This window comes from Salvelinus fontinalis, chromosome 7 (genome assembly GCF_029448725.1).
Source record: "Salvelinus fontinalis isolate EN_2023a chromosome 7, ASM2944872v1, whole genome shotgun sequence".
NCBI classification, from domain to species: domain Eukaryota; kingdom Metazoa; phylum Chordata; class Actinopteri; order Salmoniformes; family Salmonidae; genus Salvelinus; species Salvelinus fontinalis.
In genome coordinates, this window is record NC_074671.1 from 1,452,329 (window position 1) to 1,468,789 (window position 16,461).

The 16,461-nt window shown below is 46.9% G+C and overlaps 1 protein-coding gene across 1 annotated transcript in view; it reads right to left on the minus strand.

Annotated features, from left to right (window-relative positions):
* Positions 1 to 16,461, minus strand: part of LOC129858876 (1-phosphatidylinositol 4,5-bisphosphate phosphodiesterase delta-1-like) — a 55,003-nt gene that overhangs the window by 27,821 nt on the left and 10,721 nt on the right. The window contains exons 3-5 of the mRNA XM_055928111.1: positions 4,350 to 4,578; positions 2,297 to 2,426; positions 1,860 to 2,088 (exon numbers count right to left, since the gene is read on the minus strand). Coding sequence (XP_055784086.1) covers positions 1,860 to 2,088; positions 2,297 to 2,426; positions 4,350 to 4,578 — 588 coding nt within the window. The remainder of the gene's footprint in view (positions 1 to 1,859; positions 2,089 to 2,296; positions 2,427 to 4,349; positions 4,579 to 16,461) is intronic.

The following is a 16,461-nucleotide window of genomic DNA, read 5'->3' on the forward strand; positions in this document are numbered from 1 at the left end:
CTGTAATCGCTGCCAGCTCTTCCCCAGATCTAAAGATTCACCGCTGTAATCGCTGCCAGCTCTTCCCCAGATCTAAAGATTCACCGCTGTAATCGCTGCCAGCTCTTCCCCAGATCTAAAGATTCACCGCTGTAATCGCTGCCAGCTCTTCCCCAGATCTAAAGATTCACCGCTGTAATCGCTGCCAGCTCTTCCCCAGCTCTAAAGATTCACCGCTGTAATCGCTGCCAAAGGGGATTCTAACATGTATTGACTCAGGGGTGTGAATACTTATGTAAATAAGACATTTCTGTATTTCATTTTAAATAAATTTGCACAAAAAAATGTCCAAAACCCTGTTTTCACTTTGCCATTATGTGGTAGTATGTGTGGAAAAAAATAATCAATGTAATGAAGTGGAGGAATGTGTCACGTTCCTGACCTGTTTTCCTTTGTCATGTATTTGTTTTAGTTGGTCAGGGCGTGAGTTGGGTGGGTTGTCTAGGTTTGATTTTCTATGTTGGCATTTTGTGTTCGGCCTGGTATGATTCTCAATCAGAGACAGCTGTCAATCGTTGTCCCTGATTGAGAATCATACTAAGGCAGCCAGGGTTTCACTTGTCTTTTGTGAGTGTTTGTTCCTGTGTCAGTGTTTGGGCCGCACAGGACTGTTTCAGGTTAGTCACGTTTGTTGGTTTTTGTATTTTGTAGTGTTTGTTGTTTTTCCATTAAATAATGAATACTTACCAATCCGCATCTTGGTCCGATTCATGCTCCTCCTCGTCTGAGGAGGAGAACGACTACGACAGCCGTTACAGAATGAATCATTTCTGAAGGCATTGTATATAATTTAGCCTACATTAGAAAGGTGCCTCAGAAATACAAGTGTTTTAGCACATTCATAGAATACCATGAAACTGTATGCTGCCATAGAATACTGCATTCTTACGTACAGTAAAATGAGTGTACAAAACATTAGGAACACCTTACTAATATTGAGTTGTACCCCCCTTTTGCCCTCAGAACAGCCTAAATGTGTCGGGGCATGGTGTCTACAAGGTGTCGAAAGCGTTCCACAGGGATGCTGGCCCATGTTGACTCCAGTGCTTCCCACAGTTGTGTCAAATTGGCTGGATGCCCTTTGGGTGGTGGATCATTCTTGATAGACACGGGAAACTTTTCAGTGTGAAAAACCGAGCAGCGTTGAAACTCTTGACACACTCAAACTGGTCTTATACATTCACCCTCTGAATCGCACACACAATCCATGTCTCAATTGTCTCAAGGATTAAAAATCCTTCTTTATTAACCTGTCTCCTCTCCTTCATCTACACTGAGTTGAAGTGGATTTAACACGTGACATCAATAAGAGATCTTAGCTTTCACCTGGATTCACCTGGTCAGTCTGTCATGGAAAGAGCAGGTGTTTTTAATGTTTTGTACACTCAGTGTAGTGAGTTCATGTATGTGTGTCTGAGCGACTCTCCACACCTGAGTCATCCAGCTCGTATTGAGTCAGTACTAGGGCATCTCTCCTCACCTGAGTCATCCAGCTCGTATTGAGTCAGTACTAGGGCATCTCTCCACACCTGAGTCATCCAGCTCGTATTGAGTCAGTACTAGGGCATCTCTCCTCACCTGAGTCATCCAGCTCGTATTGAGTCAGTACTAGGGCATCTCTCCTCACCTGAGTCACCCAGCTCATATTGAGTCAGTACTAGGGCATCTCTCCTCACCTGAGTCATCCAGCTCGTATTGAGTCAGTACTAGGGCATCTCTCCTCACCTGAGTCACCCAGCTCATATTGAGTCAGTACTAGGGCATCTCTCCTCACTTGAGTCATCCAGCTCATATTGAGTCAGTACCACAGCATCTCTCACCTGAATCGTCCAGCTCGTATCTCTGTATGAGTCTTACAGCGTCCTCCATGGTGGCCACCTCACGCTGCTCGTTCAGCAGGAAGTTGAGCAGGTCTTTGACACTCATCTGCTCCCCCGTAGTGGCGTACTTCCCATAGATCACATCGATCTCCTCGCGATATATCAGCAGGTCATAGAAGTGTTTGATCTCAGGACCTTCCAGGGAGCCCGAGTTAGACTTGTCACATTTCTGTAGGACAAGATCATTAACAAAACAGTACTAACGAGATACAGCACGTTCAGTTCCTCCTCAGACAAAGTCAAATACTTGGAGACATAACATAACCTTAAATGAAACCCATATACATACAGGAACATGACAGAACTGCATTAGGAGCTGCCTGTACAGACTCTATAACACCTTGTAAGTCATTGACCAACTGTAGCTGTCCACTCACTGCAAACAGCACTTCAGCGTACATGTCGTCCACCTCGATGTTGATCTGTCGGAGGAAGTGTTTCAGCTCCTTCAGAGTCATCTTGTTGTCCTTGTTCTTGTCTGCTTTCCTCATACAGTTGAAGATCCAGCTTTAAAACGCCCAGATTTAAGGATCAATCATTCACCATGTAGGAATGTGTCAAAGATAAATACACAGCGCAGAGGATGAGGGGACTAACAACTAGAGTCCTAATGGTTAATAACGAATGTAATTGGTCTGTACATTGAGTCGGGGGCAGGATACTTGTTATTTGGCCATTGGCCAAGTTGTATTGCAAGGACTTCTGATTGGTCAACCCCAGGTTAGGGTGAGGACAGGGGACTTCTGATTGGTCAACCCCAGGCTAGGGTGAGGACAGGGGACTTCTGATTGGTTAACCCCAGGCTAGGGTGAGGACAGGGGACTTCTGATTGGTCAACCCCAGGCTAGGGTGAGGACAGGGGACTTCTGATTGGTCAACCCCAGGCTAGGGTGAGGACAGGGGACTTCTGATTGGTCAACCCCAGGCTAGGGTGAGGACAGGGGACTTATGATTGGTCAACCCCAGGATAGGGTGAGGACAGGGGACTTCTGATTGGTCAACCCCAGGCTAGGGTGAGGACAGGGGACTTATGATTGGTCAACCCCAGGATAGGGTGAGGACAGGGGACTTCTGATTGGTCAACCCCAGGCTAGGGTGAGGGGTTATAAATGGTATCCTGTTCCTTTGTTCGGTGGTGAAAAGCTGAGGACAGGGGAGACTGAACATCTGAACATCTACCTCCCAGCATTACAATTGATTTTTGATTTTTAATTTTTATTTCACCTTTATTTAACCAGGTAGGCTAGTTGGGAACAAGTTCTCATTTACAACTGTGACCTGGCCAAGATAAAGCAAAGCAGTGTGACACAAACAACAACACAGAGTTACACATGGAGTAAACAACTGTAGAGTCAATAACACAATAGAAAAAAAAGAAAGTCTATATACAGGGTGTGTAAATGGCATGAGGAGGTAAGGCAATAAATAGGCCATAGTGGCGAAGTAATTACAATTTAGCAGATTAACACTGGAGTGATAGATGAGCAGATGATGGTGTGCAAGTAGAGATACTGGTGTGCAAAAGAGCAGAAAGTAAATAAAAACAATATGGGGATGAGGTAGGTAGATTGGGTGGGCTATTTACAGAAGGGCTATGTACAGCTGCAGCGATCGGTTAGCTGCTCAGATAGCTAATGTTTAAAGTTAGTGAGGGAGATATAGGTCTCCAGCTTCAGCGATTTTTGCAATTCGTTCCAGTCACTGGCAGCAAAGAACTGGAAGGAAAGGCAGCCAAATGAGGTGTCGGCCCCTGGGATGACCAGTGAGATATACCTGCTGGAGCTCGTGCTACGGGTGGGTGTTGTTATCGTGACCAGTGAGCTGAGATAAGGCGGAGCTTTACCTAGCATAGACTTATAGATGACCTGGAGCCAGTGGGTCTGACGACGAACATGTAGCGAGGGCCAGCCGACTAGAGCATACAGGTCGCAGTGGTGGGTGTTATAAGGGGATTTGGTAACAAAACGGATGGCACTGTGATAGACCGCATCCAGCCCGCTGAGCAGAGTATTGGAAGCTATTTTGCAGTTGACATCGCCGAAGTCGAGGATCGGTAGGATGGTCAGTTTTACGAGGGTAAGTTTGGCGGCGTGAGTGAAGGAGGCTTTTTTGTGAAATAGAAAGCCGACTCCAGATCTGATTTTGGACTGGAGATGTTTGATGTGAGTCTGGAAGGAGAGTCTACAGTCTAACCAGACACCCAGGCATCAGTAGTTGTCCCCACATTCCAGGTCAGAATCGTCCAGAGTAGTGATGCCGGGCGGGCGTAAATAACATAAATTGCTAGCAACCAGTTGCTCGGAGCTTAAATGTTGACCTATACACATTGTAGATGGGAAGCCACTATACTGAATAGGCTGGACAACTATTTTATGATTTGTAACCCCAAGTAACTAAACAATGTTTTAGCAGATTAACGAAAGAGGATACTGCTCACTCGTCTGCTGGCGGTTGAGTTTCTTCATGTTAGAGAGGATCTTCTCCAGACCGTGGACCCACTGCCTAGCCTCCTCCACCGAGCTAGCTATCAGATCCAGGTTCCTCCTGCGGCCCTTAAAGACGATGGAGAAACAGAGGTCCTCCACGTGGGCCTCTGTGTGCTTCTGAAGACCCTCCGACTGACGGCCCTTACGCACAGAGTCTATCTCATCAATGGAAACTGAAAGGGGAGACAAGAAGGGGAGTGAGGTTAGAAATCCTGGTCCTGAAGTCTCACTGCTTGGTTTCATGGCAGCTGAGATTTGATAGTTTCTTGGTTAAAAGAGCCTCAAGATCCAGGCTAGGGAAACTGTGTGATGACATGGCTGTCACCAGGGCTTGTCCCAAATCATGTCTTCATCACATCTACCCCAGACAGAAACATATAGGAGAGGGTGGGTTTGATAGGACAGGACAGGGTGGTAGAGGAGGGTAGGCAGGAAACGTCTCTGTCTCAGTGTGCCCTTCACCCACCCACAGCACCCAACAGCCATCTGTCTATCTACACACTTCGTTCCCAGTTTCTGTTCCTCCACACTCCAACCTGTTTAACTGACTGGAGGAGCATGTCTCAGATTTAGTCCCTGGTACCTACTGGTCAGTCAGTTACACAGTCACCAAGTGGTAACAGTCAGTATCTAAATAATATGTGTGAAATGCTTGATAGTGTATGTGATGTAAACAGAGAGGTCTACTTTCTTGGGGACCTGAATAGTGACTGGTTTTCATCAAGCTGTCCACTCAAGAGGAAGCTTCTCACTATAACCAGTGCCTGTAATCTGGTTCAGGTTATTAATCAACCTACCAGGGTGTTTACAAGAGGAAGCTTCTCACTGTAACCAGTGCCTGTAATCAACCTACCAGGGTGTTTAACAAGAGGAAGCTTCTCACTGTAACCAGCGCCTGTAATCTGGATCAGGTTATTAATCAACCTACCAGGGTGTTTAACAAGAGGAAGCTTCTCACTGTAACCAGTGTCTGTAACAAGAGGAAGCTTCTCACTGTAACCAGTGTCTGTAACAAGAGGAAGCTTCTCACTGTAACCAGTGCCTGTAATCTGGTTCAGGTTATTAATCAACCTACCAGGGTGTTTAACAAGAGGAAGCTTCTCACTGTAACCGGTGTCTGTAATCTGGTTCAGGTTATTAATCAACCTACCAGGGTGTTTACAAGAGGAAGCTTCTCACTGTAACCAGTGCCTGTAATCTGATTCAGGTTATTAATCAACCTACCAGGGTGTTTAACAAGAGGAAGCTTCTCACTGTAACCAGTGCCTGTAATCTGGTTCAGGTTATTAATCAACCTACCAGGGTGTTTAACAAGAGGAAGCTTCTCACTGTAACCAGTGCCTGTAATCAACCTACCAGGGTGTTTAACAAGAGGAAGCTTCTCACTGTAACCAGTGCCTGTAATCTGGTTCAGGTTATTAATCAACCTACCAGGGTGTTTTACAAGAGGAAGCTTCTCACTGTAACCAGTGCCTGTAATCTGGTTCAGGTTATTAATCAACCTACCAGGGTGTTTAACAAGAGGAAGCTTCTCACTGTAACCAGTGCCTGTAATCTGGTTCAGGTTATTAATCAACCTACCAGGGTGTTTAACAAGAGGAAGCTTCTCACTGTAACCAGTGCCTGTAATCTGGTTCAGGTTATTAATCAACCTACCAGGGTGTTTAACAAGAGGAAGCTTCTCACTGTAACCAGTGCCTGTAATCTGGTTCAGGTTATTAATCAACCTACCAGGGCGTTTAACAAGAGGAAGCTTCTCACTGTAACCAGTGCCTGTAATCTGGTTCAGGTTATTAATCAACCTAGCAGGGTGTTTAACAAGAGGAAGCTTCTCACTGTAACCAGTGCCTGTAATCTGGTTCAGGTTATTAATCAACCTACCAGGGTGTTTAACAAGAGGAAGCTTCTCACTGTAACCAGTTCCTGTAATCTGGTTCAGGTTATTAATCAACCTACCAGGGTGTTTACAAACACTACAGGAACAAGATCATCCATGTGTATCGATCACATCTTTACTAATTCTGTAGAACTTTGTTCTGAAGATGTACCCATTGGATTCAGTGATCACAAAATAGTGGCTATATCCAGGAAAGACAAATTTCCAAAAGCTGGGCCTAAAATAGTGTATAAGAGATCATACAAACATTTCGCTGTGGACGATGTTATAAATATATGTTTGTCTGATGTGATTAATGAGGAGCATCCAGACGCTGCACTTAATGAATTTATGAAATTGCTTTTTACAATTATTGATGAACATGCACCTGTTAAGAAACTGACTGTTAGAACTGTTAAGGCTCCATGGATTGATGAGGAATTTAAAAACTGTATGGTTGAAAGAGATGGGGCAAAAGGACTGGCTGATAAGTCTGGCTGCACTTCTGACTGGTTGACTTACTGCAAATTGAGAAATGATGTGACTAAACTCAACACAAAGAAGAAGAAACTGTTTTATGAAGCCAAGATCATTGATATAAAGAATGATGGAAAAAACTTTTAAATTAAATTATGGGCACTGTCACGTCCTGACCATAGTTCTTATGTGTGTTGCTTGTTTTAGAGTTGGTCAGGACGTGAGCTGGGTGGGCATTCTATGTTGTGTGTCTAGTTTGTCTGTTTCTGTGTTCAGCCTGATATGGTTCTCAATCAGAGGCAGCTGTCAATCGTTGTCCCTGATTGAGAATCATATATAGGTGGCTTGTTTTGTGTTGGGGATTGTGGGTGGTTGTCTTCTGTCTTTGTGTTCTGCACCAGATAGGACTGTTTCGGTTTTCACATTTGTTATTTTGTATTTTGTTAGTGTTCACGTTTTTGTCTCTTCTTTATTAAATCATGTTGAACACTAGCCGCGCTGCATTTTGGTCCTCTCCTTCACCCCAGGAAGAAAGCCGTTACAGGCACAAAGACATTCAACTCCATCTTTCATCGAAATCAGACGGCTTATTCATCACACAACCATTTAATGTTGACAATTATTTTAATGATTATTTCACAGTCAAAGTGGTCAAACTTAGGCAGTAAATGCCAACAGTGAGTCATCATATTCAAGCATAAAAAACTAATAATGAAAGAAAAGCATTGTAATTTAGTATTTCATAAAGTTAGTGTGGGAGAGGTGGAAAAATGATTGTTATTTATCAATAATGACAAACCTCCTGGCAACTTAGATGGAAAGCTACTGAGGATGGTAGCTGACTCTATAGCCACTCCTATCTGTCATATCTTTAATCTGAGTCTAGAGGAAAGTCTTTGTCCTCAGGCCTGGAGGGAAGCCAAAGTAATTCCTCTACCCAAGAGCGGTAAAGCGGCCTTTACTGGTTCTAACAGCTGACCAATCAGCTTGCTGCCAGCCCTTAGCAAACGGTTGGAAAAAATGTGTTTTTACCAAATACAATGCTGTTTCTCTGTAAACAGATTAACAACAGACTTTCAGCATGCTTATAGAGAAGGACAGTCAACATGTACTGCACTGACACAAATGACTGATGATTGGTTGAAAGAAATTGATAATAAGAAGATTGTGGGAGCTGCACTTTTAAATTTCAGTACAGCTTTTGATATTAATGAACATAACCTGCTGTTGAAAAAACATATGTGTTACGGCTAGGGCTGTTGAGGTGTTGAGCAGGTGGGTCTGGACAGGGTGATGTAGTTGATGGGGGTGTAAACAGGTGGGTCTAGACAGGGTGATGTAGTTGATGGGGGTGTTGAGCAGGTGGGTCTGGACAGGGTGATGTAGGTGATGGGGGTGTGAGCAGGTGGGTCTGGACAGGGTGATGTAGTTGATGGAGATGGGGGTGTGAGCAGGTGGGTCTGGGCAGGGTGATGTAGGTGATGGGGGTGTGAGCAGGTGGGTCTGGGCAGGGTGATGTAGGTGATGGGGGTGTTGAGCAGGTGGGTCTGGGCAGGGTGATGTAGTTGATGGGGGTGTGAGCAGGTGCGTCTGGGCAGGGTGATGTAGTTGATGGGGGTGTAAACAGGTGGGTCTGGGCAGGGTGATGTAGTTGATGGGGGTGTGAGCAGGTGCGTCTGGGCAGGGTGATGTAGTTGATGGGGGTGTAAACAGGTGGGTCTGGGCAGGGTGATGTAGGTGATGGGGGTGTGAGCAGGTGGGTCTAGACAGGGTGATGTAGGTGATGGGGGTGTGAGCAGGTGGGTCTGGGCAGGGTGATGTAGGTGATGGGGATGGGGGTGTGAGCAGGTAGGTCTGGGCAGGGTGATGTAGGTGATGGGGGTGTGAGCAGGTAGGTCTGGGCAGGGTGATGTAGGTGATAGGGGTGTGAGCAGGTGGGTCTGGGCAGGGTGATGTAGGTGATAGGGGTGTGAGCAGGTGGGTCTGGGCAGGGTGATGGTGATGGGGATAGGGGTGTGAGCAGGTGGGTCTGGGCAGGGTGATGGTGATGGGGATGGGGGTGTGAGCAGGTGGGTCTGGGCAGGGTGATGTAGGTGATGGGGGTGTGAGCAGGTGGGTCTGGACAGGGTGATGGTGATGGGGATGGGGGTGTGAACAGGTGGGTCTGGGCAGGGTGATGGTGATGGGGATAGGGGTGTGAGCAGGTGGGTCTGGGCAGGGTGATGGTGATGGGGATGGGGGTGTGAGCAGGTGGGTCTGGGCAGGGTGATGGTGATGGGGATAGGGGTGTGAGCAGGTGGGTCTGGGCAGGGTGATGGTGATGGAGATGGGGGTGTGAGCAGGTGGGTCTGGGCAGGGTGATGTAGGTGATAGGGGTGTGAGCAGGTGGGTCTGGGCAGGGTGATGTAGGTGATAGGGGTGTGAGCAGGTGGGTCTGGGCAGGGTGATGTAGGTGATAGGGGTGTGAGCAGGTGGGTCTGGGCAGGGTGATGGTGATGGGGATAGGGGTGTGAGCAGGTGGGTCTGGGCAGGGTGATGGTGATGGGGATGGGGGTGTGAGCAGGTGGGTCTGGGCAGGGTGATGTAGGTGATGGGGGTGTGAGCAGGTGGGTCTGGACAGGGTGATGGTGATGGGGATGGGGGTGTGAACAGGTGGGTCTGGGCAGGGTGATGGTGATGGGGATAGGGGTGTGAGCAGGTGGGTCTGGGCAGGGTGATGGTGATGGGGATGGGGGTGTGAGCAGGTGGGTCTGGGCAGGGTGATGGTGATGGGGATAGGGGTGTGAGCAGGTGGGTCTGGGCAGGGTGATGGGGATGGGGGTGTTGAGCAGGTGGGTCTGGGCAGGGTGATGGGGATAGGGGTGTGAGCAGGTGGGTCTGGGCAGGGTGATGGGGATGGGGGTGTGAGCAGGTGGGTCTGGGCAGGGTGATGGGGATGGGGGTGTGAGCAGGTGGGTCTGGGCAGGGTGATGGTGATGGTGATGGGGGTGTGAGCAGGTGGGTCTGGGCAGGGTGATGGGGATGGTGATGGGGGTGTGAGCAGGTGGGTCTGGGCAGGGTGATGGTGATGGGGATGGGGGTGTGAGCAGGTGGGTCTGGGCAGGGTGATGGGGATAGGGGTGTGAGCAGGTGGGTCTGGGCAGGGTGATGGGGATGGGGGTGTGAGCAGGTGGGTCTGGGCAGGGTGATGGGGATGGGGGTGTGAGCAGGTGGGTCTGGGCAGGGTGATGGTGATGGGGATGGGGGTGTGAGCAGGTGGGTCTGGGCAGGGTGATGGTGATGGGGGTGTGAGCAGGTGGGTCTGGGCAGGGTGATGGTGATGGGGGTGTGAGCAGGTGGGTCTGGGCAGGGTGATGGTGATGGGGATGGGGGTGTGAGCAGGTGGGTCTGGGCAGGGTGATGGTGATGGGGGTGTGAGCAGGTGGGTCTGGGCAGGGTGATGGTGATGGGGGTGTGAGCAGGTGGGTCTGGGCAGGGTGATGGTGATGGGGATGGGGGTGTGAGCAGGTGGGTCTGGGCAGGGTGATGTAGTTGTCATTTGAATGTGTATGTTTTGTATTGTTTTTTTGTTTTTTTATATTAAATACATTTATACAAAAAAAATTATAAGGAAAAATGAAAAGGTTGCAACATGCACCTGATTATTCATTAGGATTTATTTCATTTAGTTAATTTACATTCTTCATTGTAACCACAATGTCACAAATAATTGCACACAACATGAGCAGATTAACTTGGTCAAAGCATGTCTTTATTAAAGACTATCAGAAAGAATGTTGGTACTTATTTATGTTGATCCAAAGTCATGAATTAGTGAGTCACTCAGCTTTATGTTGACATGGACTCTTTCATTCAGTTCTTCTTCACATCAGCAATGAAGGACTCTGGGTATCAGATATATATATATATAGTGCATATGGAAAGTATTCAGAAACTATTCAATGGATCCAATTGTTTTTATTCCTGTCACGGCTGTCTTCGTAATCCTCATCTGACGAGGAGAAACGAGAAGGATCGGAGGACCAATACGCAGCGAGGTAAGTGTTCATCATTATTTAATGAAAGAAACTGAACACTCCAAAAACAACAAAGAAACAACCGTGAAGCTAAATACCAATCGTGCTGACACAAACACTACACCTAGACAATCACCCACAACCCACAATGACAAAACAGGCTACCTAAATATGGTTCCCAATCAGAGACAACGACTAACTCCTGCCTCTGATTGAGAACCATATCAGGCCAAACACATAGAAATAGACAAACCAGACATACAACATAGAATGCCCACACAGATCACACCCTGACCAAACAAAACATAAAACATACAAAGCAAACTATGGTCAGGGCGTGACAATTCCTCATCACTCTACATCTTCATCTTTCCCTCAATCCTGACTAGTCTCCCAGTACTCTACACACAATACCCCATAATGACAAAGCAAAATAAATACTTATATCACATTTACATAATTCGTCAGACCCTTTACTCAGTACTTTGTTGAAGCAGCAAGTCTCGATTCTTCTTCTGTATGACGCTACAAGCTTGGCACACCTGTATTTGGAGAGTTGGGGAGTGTCGCTGCACAGCTATTTTCAGGTCTCTCCAGAGATGTTGGATTGTGTTCAAGTCCGGGCTCTGGCAGGGCCACTCAAAGACATTCAGAGACTTCAAAAAGAAGTATGTACTCCCTGCCGAAGGCCATGCAGCCGAAACGCGTCGGTTTTTAAACAACTTTGTTTCTATTGAACATGCCATACTAATAAAGGCATTTAATTTATTATATGAAGACTGCCTTGGTCCTCCTTTCTTTTTGATGACCAATTTACACCTTTTACCAAAGAGCACCTTCTATCTACCAACATATACTATAGTGAACCTTGGTAGCGCTTCCCTTCCTCCTCTTTCTACATTCAGAGACTTGTCCCGAAGCCACATCTGCATTCTCTTGGCTGTGTGCTTAGGGTTGTTGTCCTGTTGGAGGTGAACCTTCGCCCCAGTCTGAGGTCATGAGTGCTCTGGAGCATCAAGGACCTCTCTGTACTTTGCTCTGTTCATCTTTCCCTCAATTCTGACTAGTCTCCCAGTCCCTGCGGCTGAAAAACTTCCCCACAAAAACTGTCAGAGTGACCATCGGGATCTTGGTCACCTCCCCGACCAAGGCCCTTCTCCCCCAATTGCTCAGTTTGGCCGGGCGGCCAGCTTTTGGAAGAGTCTTAGTGGTTCCAAACTTCTTCCATTTAAGAATGATGGAGGCCACTGTGTTCTTGGGGACCTTCAATGCTACAGAAATGTTTTGGTACCCTTCCCCAGATCTGTGCCTCGACACAATCCTGTCTCGGAGCTCTACGGAAATTTCCTTCAATCTCATGCCATGGTTTTTGCTCTGACATGCACTGTCAACTGTGGTATCTTTTATATAGAAATTATAACCAAATCATGTCCAATCGTTTGAATTTATCACAAGTGGACCACAATGAAGTTGTAGAAACATATCAAGTATGATCACTGGATACAGGATGCACCTGAGCTCAATTTAGAGTCTCAAATCAAAGGGTCTGAATACATGCACACACACACAGAAAACAGAATATTGTAGGCCGGAGATTATACGGTACTTTGTATTCGGACCAGCAGTTGTTGCTTATTTCCATTTTGAAAGACAGAACAGTGTCCAAGTCATCACGCAGACATTCCTTGAATACCAGATGAAGTTCAGGGAGAGAATGAGGGTATTGTGTGGTCCTGACCACATTCACTCCCTTGTTATTTCTCAAGTCTTTCTGTGGAATGACAACATCCAACACTCTGTGGTGCAGATAAACGGAGGACGGGACTGGAAGCCAAACCAATATGTTTACGATGTAAACTTCCCCTTAGAGTTTTTCTTTAGCCTTTTAGCTAGGCTCAGTCTGGTGGGTGATTGATGGATAGAAGTAAATCTCTGTGCGATTAATACTTCTAAAACTATGATAATTACAATGATATGACGATTACAAGCAGCAACATGCTGCCAATAGGAATTTGAGTTATTTTTTGTCAAATCTCCAAGCAGGATTATAACAGTCTGATTAAAGTCAAAACATGAAACACAGATCTGCGTGCATCAAATTAAAACTTCCCTATCCTTTATCACCAACGACAGTCTTTCAAGCCTCATCATCACGGGGCATTGTGTTTGCAGAGCCTCATCATCACGGGGCATTGTGTTTGCAGAGCCTTATCATCACGGGGCATTGTGTGTTGCAGAGCCTCATCATCACGGGGCGTTGTGTTTGCAGAGCCTCATCATCACGGGGCGTTGTGTGTTGCAGAGCCTCATCATCACGGGGCGTTGTGTGTTGCAGAGCCTCATCATCACGGGGCATTGTGTGTTTGCAGAGCCTCATCATCACGGGGCGTTGTGTGTTGCAGAGCCTCATCATCACGGGGCGTTGTGTGTTGCAGAGCCTCATCATCACGGGGCATTGTGTTTGCAGAGCCTCATCATCACGGGGCATTGTGTTTGCAGAGCCTCATCATCACGGGGCGTTGTGTGTTGCAGAGCCTCATCATCACGGGGCATTGTGTTTGCAGAGCCTCATCATCACGGGGCATTGTGTTTGCAGAGCCTCATCCTCACGGGGCATTGTGTGTTTGCAGAGCCTCATCCTCACGGGGCATTGTGTGTTTGCAGAGCCTCATCATCACGGGGCATTGTGTGTTGCAGAGCCTCATCATCACGGGGCATTGTGTGTTGCAGAGCCTCATCCTCACGGGGCATTGTGTGTTTGCAGAGCCTCATCCTCACGGGGCATTGTGTGTTTGCGGAGCCTCATCATCACGGGGCATTGTGTTTGCAGAGCCTCATCATCACGGGGCATTGTGTGTTGCAGAGCCTCATCATCACGGGGCATTGTGTGTTGCAGAGCCTCATCATCACGGGGCATTGTGTTTGCAGAGCCTCATCATCACGGGGCATTGTGTTTGCAGAGCCTCATCATCACGGGGCATTGTGTTTGCAGAGCCTCATCATCACGGGGCATTGTGTTTGCAGAGCCTCATCATCACGGGGCATTGTGTTTGCAGAGCCTCATCATCACGGGGCATTGTGTTTGCAGAGCCTCATCATCACGGGGCATTGTGTGTTGCAGAGCCTCATCATCACGGGGCATTGTGTGTTGCAGAGCCTCATCATCACGGGGCATTGTGTGTTGCAGAGCCTCATCATCACGGGGCATTGTGTTTGCAGAGCCTCATCACGGGGCATTGTGTGTTGCAGAGCCTCGTCATCACGGGGCATTGTGTGTTTGCAGAGCCTCATCATCACGGGGCATTGTGTTTGCAGAGCCTCATCATCACGGGGCATTGTGTGTTGCAGAGCCTCATCATCACGGGGCATTGTGTTTGCAGAGCCTCATCATCACGGGGCATTGTGTGTTGCAGAGCCTCATCATCACGGGGCATTGTGTGTTGCAGAGCCTCATCATCACGGGGCATTGTGTTTGCAGAGCCTCATCATCACGGGGCATTGTGTTTGCAGAGCCTCATCATCACGGGGCATTGTGTTTGCAGAGCCTCATCATCACGGGGCGTTGTGTTTGCAGAGCCTCATCATCACGGGGCGTTGTGTGTTGCAGAGCCTCATCATCACGAGGCCTTGTGTTTGCGGAGCCTCATCATCACGGGGCATTGTGTTTGCAGAGCCTCATCATCACGGGGCGTTGTGTTTGCAGAGCCTCATCATCACGGGGCGTTGTGTGTTGCAGAGCCTCATCATCACGAGGCATTGTGTTTGCGGAGCCTCATCATCACGAGGCATTGTGTTTGCAGAGCCTCATCATCACGAGGCATTGTGTTTGCGGAGCCTCATCATCACGAGGCATTGTGTTTGCGGAGCCTCATCATCACGAGGCATTGTGTTTGCGGAGCCTCATCATCACGAGGCATTGTGTTTGCAGAGCCTCATCATCACGAGGCATTGTGTTTGCAGAGCCTCATCATCACGAGGCATTGTGTTTGCAGAGCCTCATCATCACGAGGCATTGTGTTTGCAGAGCCTCATCATCACGGGGCGTTGTGTGTTGCAGAGCCTCATCATCACGGGGCGTTGTGTGTTGCAGAGCCTTGTGTGTTTTGTGTTTGCGGAGCCTCATTCAAGGAGAAGGTAAGATGAATCATATTATAGCAGAAAACTCCTTGAAGAGAGATGTCATAATAGAGGAGTAATAGAGGACAATAAACCAGTAGGACCATAAACCAGTAGGACCATAAACCAGTAGGACAATAAACCAGTAGGACCATAAACCAGTAGGACCATAAACCAGTATAAGGACCATAAACCAGTAGGACTATAAACCAGTAGGACCATAAACCAGTAGGACCATAAACCAGTAGGACAATAAACCAGTAGGACCATAAACCAGTAGGACCATAAACCAGTAGGACCATAAACCAGTAGGACTATAAACCAGTAGGACCATAAACCAGTAGGACCATAAACCAGTATAAGGACCATAAACCAGTAGGACTATAAACCAGTAGGACCATAAACCAGTAGGACCATAAACCAGTAGGACAATAAACCAGTAGGACCATAAACCAGTAGGACCATAAACCAGTAGGACCATAAACCAGTAGGACTATAAACCAGTAGGACCATAAACCAGTGTAAGGACCATAAACCAGTAGGACCATAAACCAGTGTAAGGACCATAAACCAGTAGGACCATAAACCAGTAGGACCATAAACCAGTGTAAGGACCATAAACCAGTAGGACCATAAACCAGTGTAAGGACCATGAACCAGTAGGACCATAAACCAGTAGGACCATAAACCAGTAGGACTATAAACCAGTAGGACCATAAACCAGTAAGGACCATAAACCAGTAGGACCATAAACCAGTAGGACCATAAACCAGTAGGACTATAAACCAGTAGGACCATAAACCAGTAGGACCATAAACCAGTAGGACCATAAACCAGTATAAGGACCATAAACCAGTATAAGGACCATAAACCAGTATAAGGACCATAAACCAGTATAAGGACCATAAACCAGTATAAGGACCATAAACCAGTATAAGGACCATAAACCAGTATAAGGACCATAAACCAGTATAAGGACCATAAACCAGTATAAGGACCATAAACCAGTATAAGGACCATAAACCAGTAGGGCTATAAACCAGTATAAGGACCATAAACCAGTGTAAGGACTATAAACCAGTATAAGGACTATAAACCAGTAGAAGGACCATAAACCAGTAGGACTATAAACCAGTATAAGGACCATAAACCAGTGTAAGGACTATAAACCAGTAGAAGGACCATAAACCAGTAGGACTATAAACCAGTATAAGGACCATAAACCAGTGTAAGGACTATAAACCAGTATAAGGACTATAAACCAGTAGAAGGACCATAAACCAGTGTAAGGACCATAAACCAGTGTAAGGACCATAAACCAGTGTAAGGACCATAAACCAGTGTAAGGACCATAAACCAGTGTAAGGACCATAAACCAGTAGGACTATAAACCAGTAGAAGGACCATAAACCAGTAGAAGGACCATAAACCAGTAGGACTATAAACCAGTAGAAGGACCATAAACCAGTAGAAGGACCATAAACCAGTAGAAGGACCATAAACCAGTAGAAGGACCATAAACCAGTGTAAGGACTATAAACCAGTATAAGGACTATAAACCAGTGTAAGGA